We start from the raw sequence: 15,017 nt of genomic DNA, 5'->3' as shown, positions 1-15,017 counted from the left end.
AAAACGCAGCGTCCACTCACCCTCTGCGCTTTCACTGGGAGCTGCAATCCTGAGCTGTTCCTAAACGGCCATCTTGGATCGTCCTCCACCTTTATTTCTTTTTCTTGCTTACTTGCAAGAACTTGCAGGACTTCAGTACTATGTTGAATAGAAGTGGAATTGTTACCTTGCTCTTGATCTTAGAGGAAAAATTGTCAACCTTTCATCACTGAATATGATGTTAGCTGTGAGCTTGTCATATAGGACATTTATTGTCTTGAGGTGTACTCTTTCTATACTTAATTTTTATAATGAAAAAATGTTGAATTTTGTCAAATGCTGTTTTTGCATCTATTGAGATAATTATTTGGATTTTGTCCTTCATTTTGTTAATATGGTGTATTTCAGTGCCTGATTTGTATATGTTGAACCATCCTTGCATCCTCAAGATAAATCCTACTCAATCATGGTGAATGATCCTTTTAATTTGCCATTTAATTTACTTTGCTAGTATTTTGAAAATTTTTGCATCCATGTTCATCAGGGATATTGGCCTGTAATTTTGTTTTCTGTTAGTATCCTTGTCTGGCTCATTATCAGGGTAATGCTGGCCCCATAAAATATATTTGGAGGTATTCCCTTCTCTGCAATGTTTTTGAAAGACTGTGAGAAAAATTGATATTAATTCTTCTTTAAATATTTGGTATAATTTACTAGTGAAGCATAAGTTATTGCACTTTTATTTGATGAGAGGTTTTTTTTAACTGATTCAACCTCTCTTCTTATTATTGTTCTATTCAGATTTTCTATTTGTTCATGATTCAGTCTTTGTTGTATATCTCTAGAACTTTATTCATTTTTCCTAGTTTATCTAATTTGTTGACATATAAGTGTTCATAGTACTCTCATGGTCCTTTGTATTTCCGTGGTGTCCATTGTAACGTCTCCTCTTTCATTTCTGATTTTTTTATTTGAGGATTTTCTCTTTCTCTCCTAATAGAGCTAAAGATATGTCAATTTTATTTATCTTCAAAAAAACCAACTCAGTTTTGTTTATCTTTTCAATTTGTTTTCTTGTGTCTATTTATTTCTGCCCTGATCTTTGTCATTTCCTCCCTTCTTCTAACTTTGGGGTTAGTTTGTTCTTCTTTTTCTAGTTCCTTGACATGTAAAGTTAAGTCATTTATTTGAAATCTTTCTCCTTTTTTTATGTTAGACATTTATTGCTATAGGCTTTCTTCCTTGAAGTGCATTTGCAACATCTCGTAAGTTTGGGAATGTTGTATTTCTACTTTTACTTGTCATAAGGTTTTTGTTTGTTTGAATTTTTTTTTTTTTTTTTAAAGACAGAATCTCAGTTAGTCATCCAGGCTGGAGGGCAGTGGTGCGATCTTGGCTCACTGCAATCTCCGCTTCCCAGGGACAAGGGATTCTTCTGCCTCAGCCTCCCAAGTAGCTGGGATTACAGGTGTGTACCACCATGCCCAGATAACTTTTTGTATTTTTAGTAGAGCCTAGGTTTCAACATGTTGGCCAGGCTGGTTTTGAACTCCTGACCTGAATTGATCCACCTGCCTTGGTCTCCCAAAGTGCTGTGATTACAGGTATGAACCATCGTACCCAGCCACTTGTTATGAGATTTTTTTAAATTTACTTTTTGATTTCTTATTTGACCTATTGATTGTTCAGGAGCAGGTTGTTTAATTTCCACATATTTGTAAATTTTCTAGTTTTCTTTTTGTAACTGATTTCTAGTTTTATACCATTGTGGTCAGAAAAATGCTTGATCTGATTTCAATCTTAAATTTGTTAAGACTTGTTTTGTGGCCTAACAGTTATGTATCCTTGAGAACTTTCTGTGTGGTCTTGAAAAGACAGTATATTTTGATGCCGTTGGATGGAATTTTTTGTATGTATATTAATTCTATTTGCTCTAAAGTATAATTCAAGTGCACCTTTCCTTATTGGTATTCTGTCTGGATGATCTAGCCATTGTTGAAAGTGGAGTACCAAAGTATTCTCTTATTGTATTGCTATTTCTCCCATTATATTTTAATATTGCTTTATATATTTAGAAACTCCATGTTGGGTGAAAATTTACAATGGTAAATTGTACTGAATTCATGAATTGACTCCTTTGCCATTACATAATGACTTTCTTTGTCTCTTGTTACAGTTTTTGACTAATAACCTATTTTGCCTGAGTTAAGTATAGCTCTCCCAGCACTCTTTTGTTTTCTGTTTGCATGTAATGTATCTTCCCATCACTTCACATTTAGCCTATGTGTGTTATTAAATTTGAAGTGAGTCACTTGTAGGCAATATAAAGTTGTCTTGTTTTTTAAAAAAAAGTTCATTCAATCATTTTGTTTTTTCATTGTAGAATTTAATCTATTTACATTTAAAGTAATTATTTTTAGCTAAGAACTTCCTATTTGTCCATTGTTTTTGGCAGTTTTGTAGACTTTTTTTTTTATTCCTTTTTCTCTTTGCCGTCTTGCTTTGTAATTTGATGGTTTCCTGAGTAGTATGCTTTGATTTCATTTTCTTTTTTTTGTATATCTACTATAGGTATTTCCTTTGTGATTACCATGAGACTTATATAAAATCTATAATTATTATAATTATAATTATAATAGTCTATTTTTAGCTGTTAACTTACCTTCAATCATATACAAAAATTTGACACTTTTACTCTTCTATTTTATCTTTTTGATGTTACAATGTACACTTTTTTATACTGTAGTCCATTCACAAATTAGTGTAGCTATCGGCCTCTTCTGGCCTGTAAGGATTCTGCTGAGAAATCTGCTGAAAGACCTCTGGAGTTCCCTTGTATGTTATGAATCTTTTTTCTCTTGCCTTCAAAAGTCTTTGTCTTTGATTTTTGACAGTTTAATTATAATATGTGTGTGACATCTTCATTGGGTTGAGCCTTATTAGAGATCTTTGAGCTTCATGTATTTGAATGCCATATTGCTCCCTAGATTTGGGAAGTTTTCAGCCATTATTTCTTTAAATAAGCCTATTCCACTTTCTCTTTCTTCTCCATCTAGGATTCTATAATATGAAAATTTAGTTATCTTAGTGGTGTCCCATAAATCTTATAGGTTTTTTTATTCCTTTTTATTCTTTTTCCTCTGACCAGATATTTTTAAATGACTCTTCTTCAAGTTTATAGACTCTTTCTTCGGCTTGATTAAATCTACTCTTGATGCTTTCTATTGCATTTTTTATTTCATTCATTGTTTTCTTCACCTTCAGAATCTGTTTTTATTAATGATTTATGTATCTTTATTGAACTTCTCACTTTGTTCATGTATTGTTTTTCTGATTTCATTAACTTGTCTATCTGTATTCTCTTATAGTTTCCTGACCTTCTTTCAAACAATTTTGAATTCTTTTTCATGTCATTCATAGATCTCCATGTCTTTGGGATTGGTTATTGGAATATTACTATGTTTCTTTGGTGGTATCATGTTTTCTTGATTTTTATTCTTGTTCCTTGATGTATTGTGTTGCTGTCTTTGCATTTGGAGAATGCAGTCTTTACTGACTGGCTCCCAGAGAGAAATGCCCTTAACAAACAACCCAGTTAAAGATTCTGAGGCTCTCCCAGACCTTGTCTATGAAAAAGGGGTGTGACTCCACACCTCTTATTCTCTCTTGCAGAGGAATTCTTAAGAATGTATGCCCTCTCTAGATCCCACAAAGCTGGACCAGGTGCTGAGAGGCTCTTGTTTTTTTCCTAGGGTGGTTCCCTAAAATGCTCAAGTTGTATGACTTCTCCCAATCCTGCAAAGTTGTGTTGGCTGTCTGCATAAAATGCTTACACTTTCTGTCCAAGGGAACATGCTTGGGCTGCTGGTCTACAGGAGTTGGGGTAGGATGGGGCATGTAGAGTTTTTGAGGCAACTGTGGGCTAGTTGTGAGGTGGCCCATAGGCAAAACATCTCAAATTGCTCATGAATGGGCTTCCCAATGGAGTCCATGCAATGGTTACTTGGGCCTATGGCCTCGATTCTCTGCTCCCAGCCTCTTCCAACCACTCAGCCATGCTGATCACCTCAGTATTCTGGATGAGGCAAGAAAACAGTAGGACTCTTGGGCATTGTCACACACAGCTAGGGGAGCTTGGTGCTCACTATCTATACTCTCACTTTCCCTTGTGGGAAAATCACAGGCGGGAGGGGGCAGGTAGTCTCTCTTTTAACTGAGCTGTGCTGTCTCAAGGGAGGTGTGATACAGGTAAAGTGAAACTGTTCTTAAAACTCCAATTTGTCTGTTTGGGGATTTTTTTTTTTCTCCAGTGGTATGCTGGAACTTCTCTGCTGGAGTCCCAAAAGGTACCTTGTCTATAAGTAGCTGTCAAAATTGATGTTTCCGCATGGAGATGACAGTAGAAAGGTCCCCTTCCACCATCTTGCTTATGTCACTCTAGTGGTACCTTTTCTGAAAGCTCATTGTATCAGAAGAAGCTGAGCACATCTTCAGCAGTAAACAAGAAATTTATTCCCATTTTCATTCCTATATATTCCTTTGTGGGCTAAGGAATATAACTGTAGTAGTTATATGTCCTGCTTATCAAATATTACATGACATAATTAATGTTAAAATTAAATAAATAGAAGACACAGCTTCTCTTTTTAAAGCCTACTGCATAAAATGCTATATTAAATTCCAAAGGATTACAATACAAAAATGTGAGAACGGTATTGAGTAATAATGAAAAGATTTCCAGTAAGATTCATGGACATTCAGAGTAATTTTTAATTTATGAGAATCATATAAAAATAAATATAAGTAGTTTTATTATCAGTAAACATTTTTTTTCTGCTTTCTTTCCTTTATCAGAAGTTATTTTATTACTTGTTATTTCTGTGCTCAGTACAGCAAAATTTATTACTAACCTAATGCTAAAAATCACATTATAAGTTAGATAGAAGCTCTATAGCCTGTAAACATTGAAAATGGAAGAAAACATAGACTCAGGCCAGAGGTTGTAAGTTGGCAATTTAGGGACCAGTTTTTATCTACATACATATTTTAGCCTCCCACAGTATTTAAAAAAAAAAAAAACCACACAACAGCTTTGAATCAGTTGTTGCATTTAAAAAAAAGAAATGTTTAGATGGAAAAAAACCTAAGTTTTCATCTCTTGAAAAAACAGACTGATAATATTGGACTATCTTCTTGCATCACAACATTCAACTGTAGCAGTGATCTCCTTTACTGGAGTGTGCTCTGTGTAATTTATCATTGACTCTACCACCCAGTCGATTTTCTTTTCTTTTTTTCCTTACTGTCAACATGCAGAAACAGGATTTCTAAGAACTTCACTGAGATGTAGTCATGTCATTTCATCTTTCTACTTTATATCCTTTATTAGAAGTTGTCTTTAGGCCGGACGTGGTGGCTCATGCCTGTAATCCCAGCACTTTGGGAGGTGGAGGGGAGCAGATCACCTAAGGTCAGGAGATCGAGACCAGCCTGGCCAACATGGTGAAACCCCATCTCTACTAAAATTACAAAAAATTAGCTGAGCATGGTGGTAGGCACCTGTGATCCTAGCCACTCCAGAGGCTGAGACAGGAGAATCGCTTGAACCCGTGAGGTGGAGGTTGCAGTGAGCCAAGGTCACGCCACTGCCTTCCAGCCTGGGCAACAAGCAACAAGAACAAAATTCCGTCTCCAACAAAAAAAAAGTAGTCTTTATTTCAAAGAGAGATTTTAGCAGCATACTTAAGGTCAAAGTGATGATGAAATAGAGGTACAAAAGAAAATATTATAAATCATAATTTTAGTCAATAATTATATACTTATAAATAGTAGCTTTATTATGTGCTGTTTTTAATACAGTAAGTCCATATTTATTGCTGTTTTTCCAATATACTATAGTTATGATGTATACTGTTTTTTTTTAATTGCTGTTACTTAAGGCTATTTTTCACTTTAGCCTTAAAAAACACAAATTTCAGTGACAAAATGAAAATGCTCATTATAATATGTGTTTATTCACAAACAAAATTAGATAGTGTTTTAATTATTCAAACATAATACCTATATTTTATATTTATCTTTGATTAATTTCATAAGAATTATTCAAATTTAAAGCTATAATTAATTTTAGTTTTGATTTGCTAATCTCATAAAAATTTATATGCATGCTAAAGCCAAGTTCACAGCCTATGATATGTTTAAGGCAGGTATAAATTTTGTTTTATTTCATAACTACTATATCCTTGCTTGATGTAGCAGAGTTTTTAATTTCGGCTTTGCTACCAGATGTAGCAGAAATGTCTATTTGTTATACGAGGAGGTTATTTCTTCAAGTATCCATAAACTTTATTTTCTTCAATTTTTTTAAAAATTGTTTTTCTTTTTTTTAATTTAATTACCTTCACTATTATCCCTTTTTACCTAAATTATAAATATATAATGGAATATATAAATATAAAATACATTATAAATATATAATGGAAATACCTGAAATGTTTAAACCTGAAAACTGCTGAGCAAGTCCACCTTTAAGTTGCACAACCAACTAAAATAAACGTGAAATTTTAGAAAAAGAGGAAAGAAACCTATACATTCAGGCATATAAGCAGGGAATGATGTCTACATGAACTATACATTTGCTATGGATGATACTGAATCACTGTTTATTAGGACAACCACTCCATTTATTTCTCTTCTACTGTATTCGTCCAGGTGGGGTAAAACCTTGTGCATTAAACTGCTTGGCTGAAGGTTATAATTTCTACACTGAACGTGCTCCTGCGGTAATTGATGGGACCCAGTGCAATGCGGATTCACTGGATATCTGCATCAATGGAGAATGCAAGGTTGCTCAGATTTTACTCCATTCTGTTGTGGTTTCTAAGACTTTTGACTTTTTCTCGTTAACTCCTATTTAATACTATGTTTATTTTTTTTTTAAAAAAGAGGGCCACATTTTAGAGAAATTCAGTTTCCATAAAGAATAGCAACATATGTAAAGGTAAAATGACCCATTCATATTCAAGCACCATACAAATGTGGTTTATTACAGTATTCTAGTTATTTTTACAGTGATTGTCTAGTTATTTTTACAGTGATTGCCAGGAGTATGAAAATATTTTGGATTTTAATTTCCATTACCATTCTGTTCTGTTTACAAACAAGATGATAGAAAAAGAGAGAGAATGAGGATTCAGCTCTTATTCATATGCCTATCATATGTTCTTTTTGGAAGATTATTTGATAAATTTCATAGCATAAATTTTCCTCAAAGTGTGAAATAGCTATGCTCCTCCTACTTTATCTCCTTCTGAAGCATTGACAATGGTTTTCATGTGGAATTAGTCTTTATCTTATTAAAGCATTTGCTTTAGGGAATTAGTCAGACTATTTGGGAATTGCAGGAGCAAATCCATGCTATTTTCCTAGACCTGTGTATGATTGTATCATAATAAGAAAAGCCACAAAAACCACTATTTTCATAAATTTTTTTACTTGTCTGGTTTTGTTTTACTTTAAAGAGAGGCATAAATTAAGTGCTTCAAACTGAGAAAGACGAGATAAAAAGCACCATTTTACTTAGTCTCATAATTTCTTGGAAAAGTTTGTATCTTTCTGGCTACTTGTCTCCAAATATATCTGATGATGATTCGGTTTGTGTATGTATATTTGTGTGTGTTTATGTATCTGTGGGAAAGGGGTACTTTATTTTCTTGAAGAAAACATTATTTTTGTCACAGTATTCAAGTTTTTCAAATAACAAAGAACCAAGTATGGTTTGTATTAACAGATTACCTTATTTTTACTTTTTTTACTGGAAAAACAAGTAAATGAATAAGTTATTTGATTAGTATGGTTCCAAGAATTTCTCTGACACACTGAATATTCCTCTCTGTTTTCAGCATGTAGGTTGTGATAATATTTTGGGATCTGATGCTAGGGAAGATAGATGTCGAGTCTGTGGAGGGGATGGAAGCACATGTGATGCCATTGAAGGGTTCTTCAATGATTCGCTACCCAGGGGAGGTGAGTATGTAGAGAGAATTCTTCCTCACACATCTGGTGTACTCGGAGGAGCCAAAACGCTTGGTTTTCGCTCCCCCACATTTTTCAGATTTTTTTTAAATTTAGGTAATGGTTTCTTCCCCAAATTCCTTTCAGTTGTTTTAGAGTTAAATGTGGCTTCATGTAAGATATTTTAAGGAAATGTTCTCCCTCTCTGCTTAACTTCATTTGGCCATGTTTCTTTAAGGTGTACATTCTCACAGGGCATTGATATGAGGGGCATCTGGTGAGGAAAAAAATGAAGCATTATACATGTTGAGGCTTTTAAAATATCTTGAGATAATTTTAAAGAAAAAGACTGTTAAATGCTGTTTCTCTAAAATATATTCATGAACCCAAAGGGTAATTTGCCCATCATAATTTATAAAATGCAAAGTCAAAGAAAGAATGGAATCATAAGGAAATGATTAGTATTAAATGGTTACTAAATACTCATTTCCTGACCAAGGCTGCTTAATACTGGCTACCTTCTATGTTCCAGGCTACATGGAAGTGGTGCAGATACCAAGAGGCTCTGTTCACATTGAAGTCAGAGAAGTTGCCATGTCAAAGAACTATATTGGTATGTTAGATTGGTATGTTAGTTTGCTAGATTTTAATAGTTAATGAGGAAAAGTAGCATTGTATCATGAAGGGAAAGATATACTACTTTGAGATAGATCACTGGGAGCTAAAATGAAGGAAGCTCCGAGTTTTATAGGACCACATGGACAATGCTAAACAGAAAGATTAGAATTTATAACTTACTCTTCACTGGGTTATTTTATTTTTTAAAAAAATAATTTTTGTTTTTTTTTTTTTTTTTTTTTTTTTGAGATGGAATCTTGCTCTGTCACCCAGGCTAGAGTGCAATGGCATGATCTCGGCTCACTGCAACCTCCGCCTCCTGGGTTCAGGCGATTCTCCTGCCTCAGCCTCCCGAGTAACTGGGATTACAGTTGCCTGCCACTACACCAGGCTAATTTTTGTGTTTTTAGTAGAAACAGCATTTCACCATGTTGGCCAGGCTGATGTTGAACTTCTGACCTCAAGTGATCCATCAACCTCAGCCTCCCAAAGTCCTGGGATTACAGGCGTGAGCCATCACACCTGGCCAAAAAAAATCAATTTTATTTAGGTATAATTTACATATAATAAAACACATCCATTATAAATGTACAGTTCAGAGTATTGATAATTATATATATACACACACACACACACACATAAATACCACAACCAAGATATAAAACATTTTTATGATTCCAAAACTCTCCCTCATTCCCTTTTGCAGTCAAATTCCCTCAACCTCAGCTTTATTTGAAGGCAAACACTCATCTGTTTTTGACATTACGTATACTACTTTTACTTATTTGGAACCTCACACAAATGAGCCCATAGAGTATCTATACTTACGTCTGGCTTTCTTCACTCAGCATGTCTTTGGGATTCATCTATTTTGTTGAGTGTTTCTGAAGGTCATTCCTTTTTACTGCCAAATAGTATTTTATTGTGTGGATATACCATAATTTGTTTATCCATTAATTTATTGATAGATATTTCGGTCATTTCTAGTCTTTATTAAACAAGCTTTTGTGAACATATATTTTCATTTCTCTTGCATAAATACTTAGAATGAAAAGAATGAGTCATATGATATACGTGTTTAGCTTTATAAAAAATTACAATACAGCCATAATGGAAGACAGTATGAAGGCTCCTCCAAATATTAAAAGTAGAACTACCATGTGATCCACTTCTGGGTATATAGCCAAAGGAAATAAAATCACTATCTCAAAGAGATATTTACACTTACATGATCATTGCAGCATTATTCACAATCGCTAAGCTACGGAAACAACATACGTATCTGTCAACAGATGAATAGATAAAGAAATTGTGTTATTTGCAGGCAATAGAATATTATTCAGCCTTAAAAAAAACAAGGAAACTATTCATTTGCAACAATATGGATGAACCTGGAGGACATCATGCTAAGCTAAATAAGCCAGACACAGACAAATACTGCATGATCTCACTTATATGTGGATTCTAAAAAACTCAAACAGAGAGTATAAGGGTATTTACTAGGGGTCAGGGAGGAAGTGGAATGGGAAGATGTTGGTCAAAGAGTACAAACTTTCAGTTATAAGAGGAATAAGTTCTGGATATCTAATATACTGTAGCTAATAATGATATATTGTATACTTGAAATTTGTTAAAAGAATAGATCTTTTTTTAAATTTAGGTAAAATGTCTAACGATCATTGCATTTTAAAATTAAAATCTTTAGTTTGGTGGCGGGGAGTCAGGGGGTTGGCAACTATTTCTGTTAAGAGTCAGACAGTAAATCATATAGTCTTTGTTAAAACTATTCACTTCTACCATTGTAGTGTGAAAGCAAACATAGGTAATAAATAAAGGGGTGTGACTGTGCTCCAATAAAGCTTTATCTACAAAAACAGGAGGTGATAATGTTTCGCAGCTTCTTGTTTAGATCATTTGTATTTAATGTAATTATCTTGCTGCTTTTCTGTTTGTCCTGTGTATTTTCTTCCTTTTTATTCTCCTTTCATGTTTTCTTTTAGATTAACCAAGAGTTTTGTTGTATTTCATTTAATCTCTACTAAACAGTTTATTAGCTATACTTCTTTGTGCTATTTAATTAGTGGTTGCTTTAGGATTTACAAAATGCATTCTTAATTTATCATAATACATTTCCAAATAATATTGCACCATTTTGTGTATAATGTAAAGCCCTTACAAAAGTTTACTTCCATTGTCCCATTCCATTCTTTGTGCTGTTTTCTAATACTTTCCACTTCTCTCTATGTTATAAATTCCACAATATATGGATATTATTTTTGTTTCAAAGAGCCAATTATCTTTTTAAAAAAATTTTAAATAAGTAAAATTATTTTGCATTTACCCACGTATTTACCATTATCTGGCATGCTTTCTTTGTATAGATCTGAGTTTTCATCTGGTATAAATTTGTGTGTATATACATGTAATGTTATCATGTTTCTTCTCATTATATTTATGTTTTCCTTTAAAGTTCTTGAATATATTTATAATAGCTATTTGAAAATTATTTTCTGCTAATTCCATAATTTTTGTTATTTCTGGGTCTGTTTCTTTTGCTTTGCCTTCTTCCTGTTTGAATCACATTCTCCTCCTTTTCTGCATTGGTAGTAATTTCTCATTGGGTGTTGCACATTGTGAATGTTTCTTTGTTGAGAACCTGGATTTTGATTTATTTCTTTAAAGAGTCTTAAGTAACTTGAAGATCAGCTTGATCCTTTTGATGTTTGCTTTTGACCTTTGTTTGGGTAAATGCAGAATATTCTTTATTCTAGAGCTTGCTCAGCCCTACTACAAAAGCATGATTCTTCTTGGGTTTTTACTGAATGCGCTGGTGATTGAAATGCAGGAGTTCTGCTTACATCTCCACAGTTTTTTGCCTGGCTTCTTGTAATTTTTCATACACATATGCAGATCAATATTCAGCAACAGATTTCCTCCCTTCTCTCTTGTTCTGTAGTCCTGTATACTCCAGCTATGTCAGCCTTCCTAGTTTTTGATCTCTCTTCTTAACTTGGTAATTAACTTAACTTGATTCTCCACCTAAAGAAAGTGTCTCCAAGCAGAAAGTTGTGGAGACTTATCATGATCTCTGCATAGTCCTGTTCAATGCCTGAGAACAGCTGATTCATATATTTTGAGAGTTTTCTGATTATTTACAGTGGAAGGACAAGTCTAATACCAGTTATTTCAACATTAAAGGAGAAGTTCTATTTAGTTGATGTTTAATCCTTTGACATAAGTTTTAGTCTCTCCAAAAATCCTTAGTGAGACCTAAATGAATTTTTATTTTAGTTAAAATATTATTCCCTTTTTCTTAAAGCATTTAAAAATAAGGGTACATCCAGAGTGTGTCTTCAGACAGAATACCAGTATTATCAGGCTCTTCTTTTGTTTATGAAGACTTTATTATTTTTACACCATAATTTTGAATTATTTTCTGCATCAACAATACTCAAAACAAAAATAAGTTTTCTAGCCTCACCTTTTTCCCCCTTTGGTAATTCTCATTTCAGAATGCCACGTCGCCTTCCTTTACTCATTCTTATTTAATGCCTCTTAAATGCTTGGCATTTTTCTGGACTATATTATGGCACAATTAATTGTATATTCCTGACAGCCAAGAGGAGTTAGAATTCCTTCATTTAGTAGTTGAAAAAAAAAAAAAAGGAGTGAGAGCTCAAACTGAAGGAGAATTCAAAGCTGCAAACTTGTTTTTATCTTTAGTTTTACTATTTCATATATGACAGTCTCAGATGTCCTTATGAAACCAAATGTTTTAAACTATAGACAGAAAACCATTGCAAATAAGAGTTGAAAATAAAAGTTTTTAAGTACACAAAAATTTCAAGACCAGGTAATTCTTACATTTGCTTGTTTCTATCTCAAAAGATTAATTCGATTTATTTTTTGGCAGTTAAATGAATCTTCACAACATATCTGAAGTTAAGAAACTACAAATATTTTTGCCAGGCAGATGGGGGTCAGGAGACAACAATGGTCTATAGTATGAAGGACAAAAGCTATAGAGTCAGAGACTGTGCACCTTGACTCTTTAGTCCTTTAGGCTACTTGCTTATCTGGTCTGATGAATCAAAGTCTTTGCAACCAGCTAGCATACTAACAAAATATGAAACTGACATGTTTACTTCTTTCCTGTTTGTTTATAGGAGTTTTTCTATAGTAGTACTAAAAATACTTTTTCAGCCACATATACTTTTAAACTCTCTGTGTGTGTGTGTGTGTGTGTGTGTGTGTGTATTTCTTGTAAGAGATTTTTTAAGTATGCATGTTTATTAACACTTTCTTTTTTTCTGTTTTTTTTTGTCATGCTTAGAAAAACTTTTCATACCCCAATATTATGAGAAAAATATTATTCCATATCTCCTCCTAACATTTAAGATTTAACTATTTTTATATTTAAATATTTACCCATCTGGCATTTATTCTTTCTCTCTTTTTTTAACTTTGTTTTTATTAGGGTGAAATTAACATTACATAAAATTAACTATTTGAAGTGAACAATTAAGTGGTATTTAGTACATTCCAAAACATTTACATTGGCCCAGAAAAAAAAAACAAAAACCCATATCCATTAAGCAGTTAATCCCCATTCTCACCATCACCAATCCCCTGACAACCACCAGTCTGCTTTCTGTCTCTATGGCCTTTTACCTGTTCTGGGTATTTTATATAAATGAAAGCATACAATATATGATATTTTCTGTCTGGTTTCTTCCACTTAATGTTTTTGAGGTTTATCACATAATAGCTTGTATCAAGACTTCATTATATCACAATTTGTTTATTCATTCATCCATTGATGAACATTTGTGTTTTTTTATTTGGGGCTATTAGAAATAGTGCTACTATGAATATGTGTGTCCAAGTATTTGTTTGAGTACCTGTTTTCACTTCTTTTGGATATGTGCCTAGGAGTTGAATTGTGGCATTTATTCTTATATAAAGAATGAAATATAAATTCAGCATTTTTTGCCAAAAGGATAGTCTTCTGTCTTAGCCGCATTTCTTGTTATCTCTCCTTTACTAATTTACAACATTTCCTTTATCATACATAAAATTCCCATATGTACTTGGGTCTATTTCCTAAATCTCTGTTTGATTTGTGTTCTGTCCATCAGCCTGTTTTCAAGTACAACAGGTTGTCTCCACCCCATATCCATGTAATTACTATTTCAATATTTGGAAAGGAAAGTCTGCTCTCCACCATCATGTTAACTCTCATCCCTAGTTATTCCTTTTGTCACAATTTTCCTTCCTAGTTCCACATATTTATTCCTTCAGGTTTACCTTTTGTTGCTTTCTATCAATGACATTATAAATATTTAAGTAATATCTTCTTATCATTCATGTGAAAAATCACCATTTTAATTTGTACTTAAGAATATGGTCAAGATTCATATATCTAAATGGAAATTGATATTCATTGTATACTTTATTGCAGTAATTAATCAGTGACACTTTGGTAAATGAAGTTTCACATTTTTAGGTGAATTATGATTTGTTTTCTAGCTTTAAAATCTGAAGGAGATGATTACTATATTAATGGTGCCTGGACTATTGACTGGCCTAGGAAATTTGATGTCTCTGGGACAGCTTTTCACTACAAGAGGCCAACTGATGAACCAGAATCCTTGGAAGCTCTAGGTCCTACCTCAGAAAATCTCATCATCATGGTAAATGCGTCTTTGCCATTGTATTTCTTCTGTTTGTAATTCCCCCTTGTGACATAGGAAGGAACAGGTTTTATTATCTCTGCTTTACAGGTGGTGTAATTAAGGTAAATAAAGGTAAAATGATTTACCAAAGGGTGTTAGAACTGTGCAGAGTTAAGGCCATAGTGCTGTTGCTTGAATAATATTTTTATAAACAAGACAGACAAAAGCAATAACTCCAAAATACCCATGAAAATGGGAGGAGAAAATTTGATATAAATGCCTGTGTTTTATATTATCTTAAATTTCCTATAGGACTTGTTTTGACATTTTCTTCTTCAAAAGGAATAATAAATATCTGAATGAAGGCTCATCGTATTTTAATTGTCTTCACCAGTTGTTTTCAATGGCAGGTTCTGCTTCAAGAACAGAATTTGGGAATTAGGTATAAGTTCAACGTTCCCATCACTCGGACTGGCAGTGGAGATAATGAAGTTGGCTTTACATGGAATCATCAACCTTGGTCAGAATGCTCAGCTACTTGTGCTGGAGGTAAGATGCCTAATAGGCAGCCCAACCAGAGGGCAAGATGGAGAACAAAACATATTCTGAGCTATGCTTTGTGTTTGTTAAAAAAAGCTAATTGGAAACATTTCTTGCAGGTTTGCTTCAAGCTGTAATTTAGCAAAAGAAACTTTGCTTTAATTATATTGTATTCCATTTGTTTTCAACCTC

General features: G+C 33.3%; 1 protein-coding gene across 2 annotated transcripts in view; it reads left to right on the top strand.

Moving 5' to 3' along the window:
- ADAMTS6 (ADAM metallopeptidase with thrombospondin type 1 motif 6) overlaps positions 1-15,017 on the top strand; it is a 333,068-nt gene that overhangs the window by 259,139 nt on the left and 58,912 nt on the right. For both annotated transcript variants that reach the window (XM_017548588.2, XM_037745748.1), the window contains exons 16-20: positions 6,691-6,824; positions 7,881-8,004; positions 8,525-8,605; positions 14,140-14,303; positions 14,696-14,834. In XM_017548588.2, the coding sequence (XP_017404077.1) occupies positions 6,691-6,824; positions 7,881-8,004; positions 8,525-8,605; positions 14,140-14,303; positions 14,696-14,834 (642 nt within the window). The remainder of the gene's footprint in view (positions 1-6,690; positions 6,825-7,880; positions 8,005-8,524; positions 8,606-14,139; positions 14,304-14,695; positions 14,835-15,017) is intronic.

Source organism: Cebus imitator, unplaced genomic scaffold (assembly GCF_001604975.1).
Source record: "Cebus imitator isolate Cc_AM_T3 unplaced genomic scaffold, Cebus_imitator-1.0 Scaffold211, whole genome shotgun sequence".
Taxonomy (NCBI): Eukaryota; Metazoa; Chordata; class Mammalia; order Primates; family Cebidae; genus Cebus; species Cebus imitator.
The sequence above is the reverse complement of the archived record's forward strand: the minus strand, read 5'-3'. Positions and strand labels throughout refer to the sequence as shown.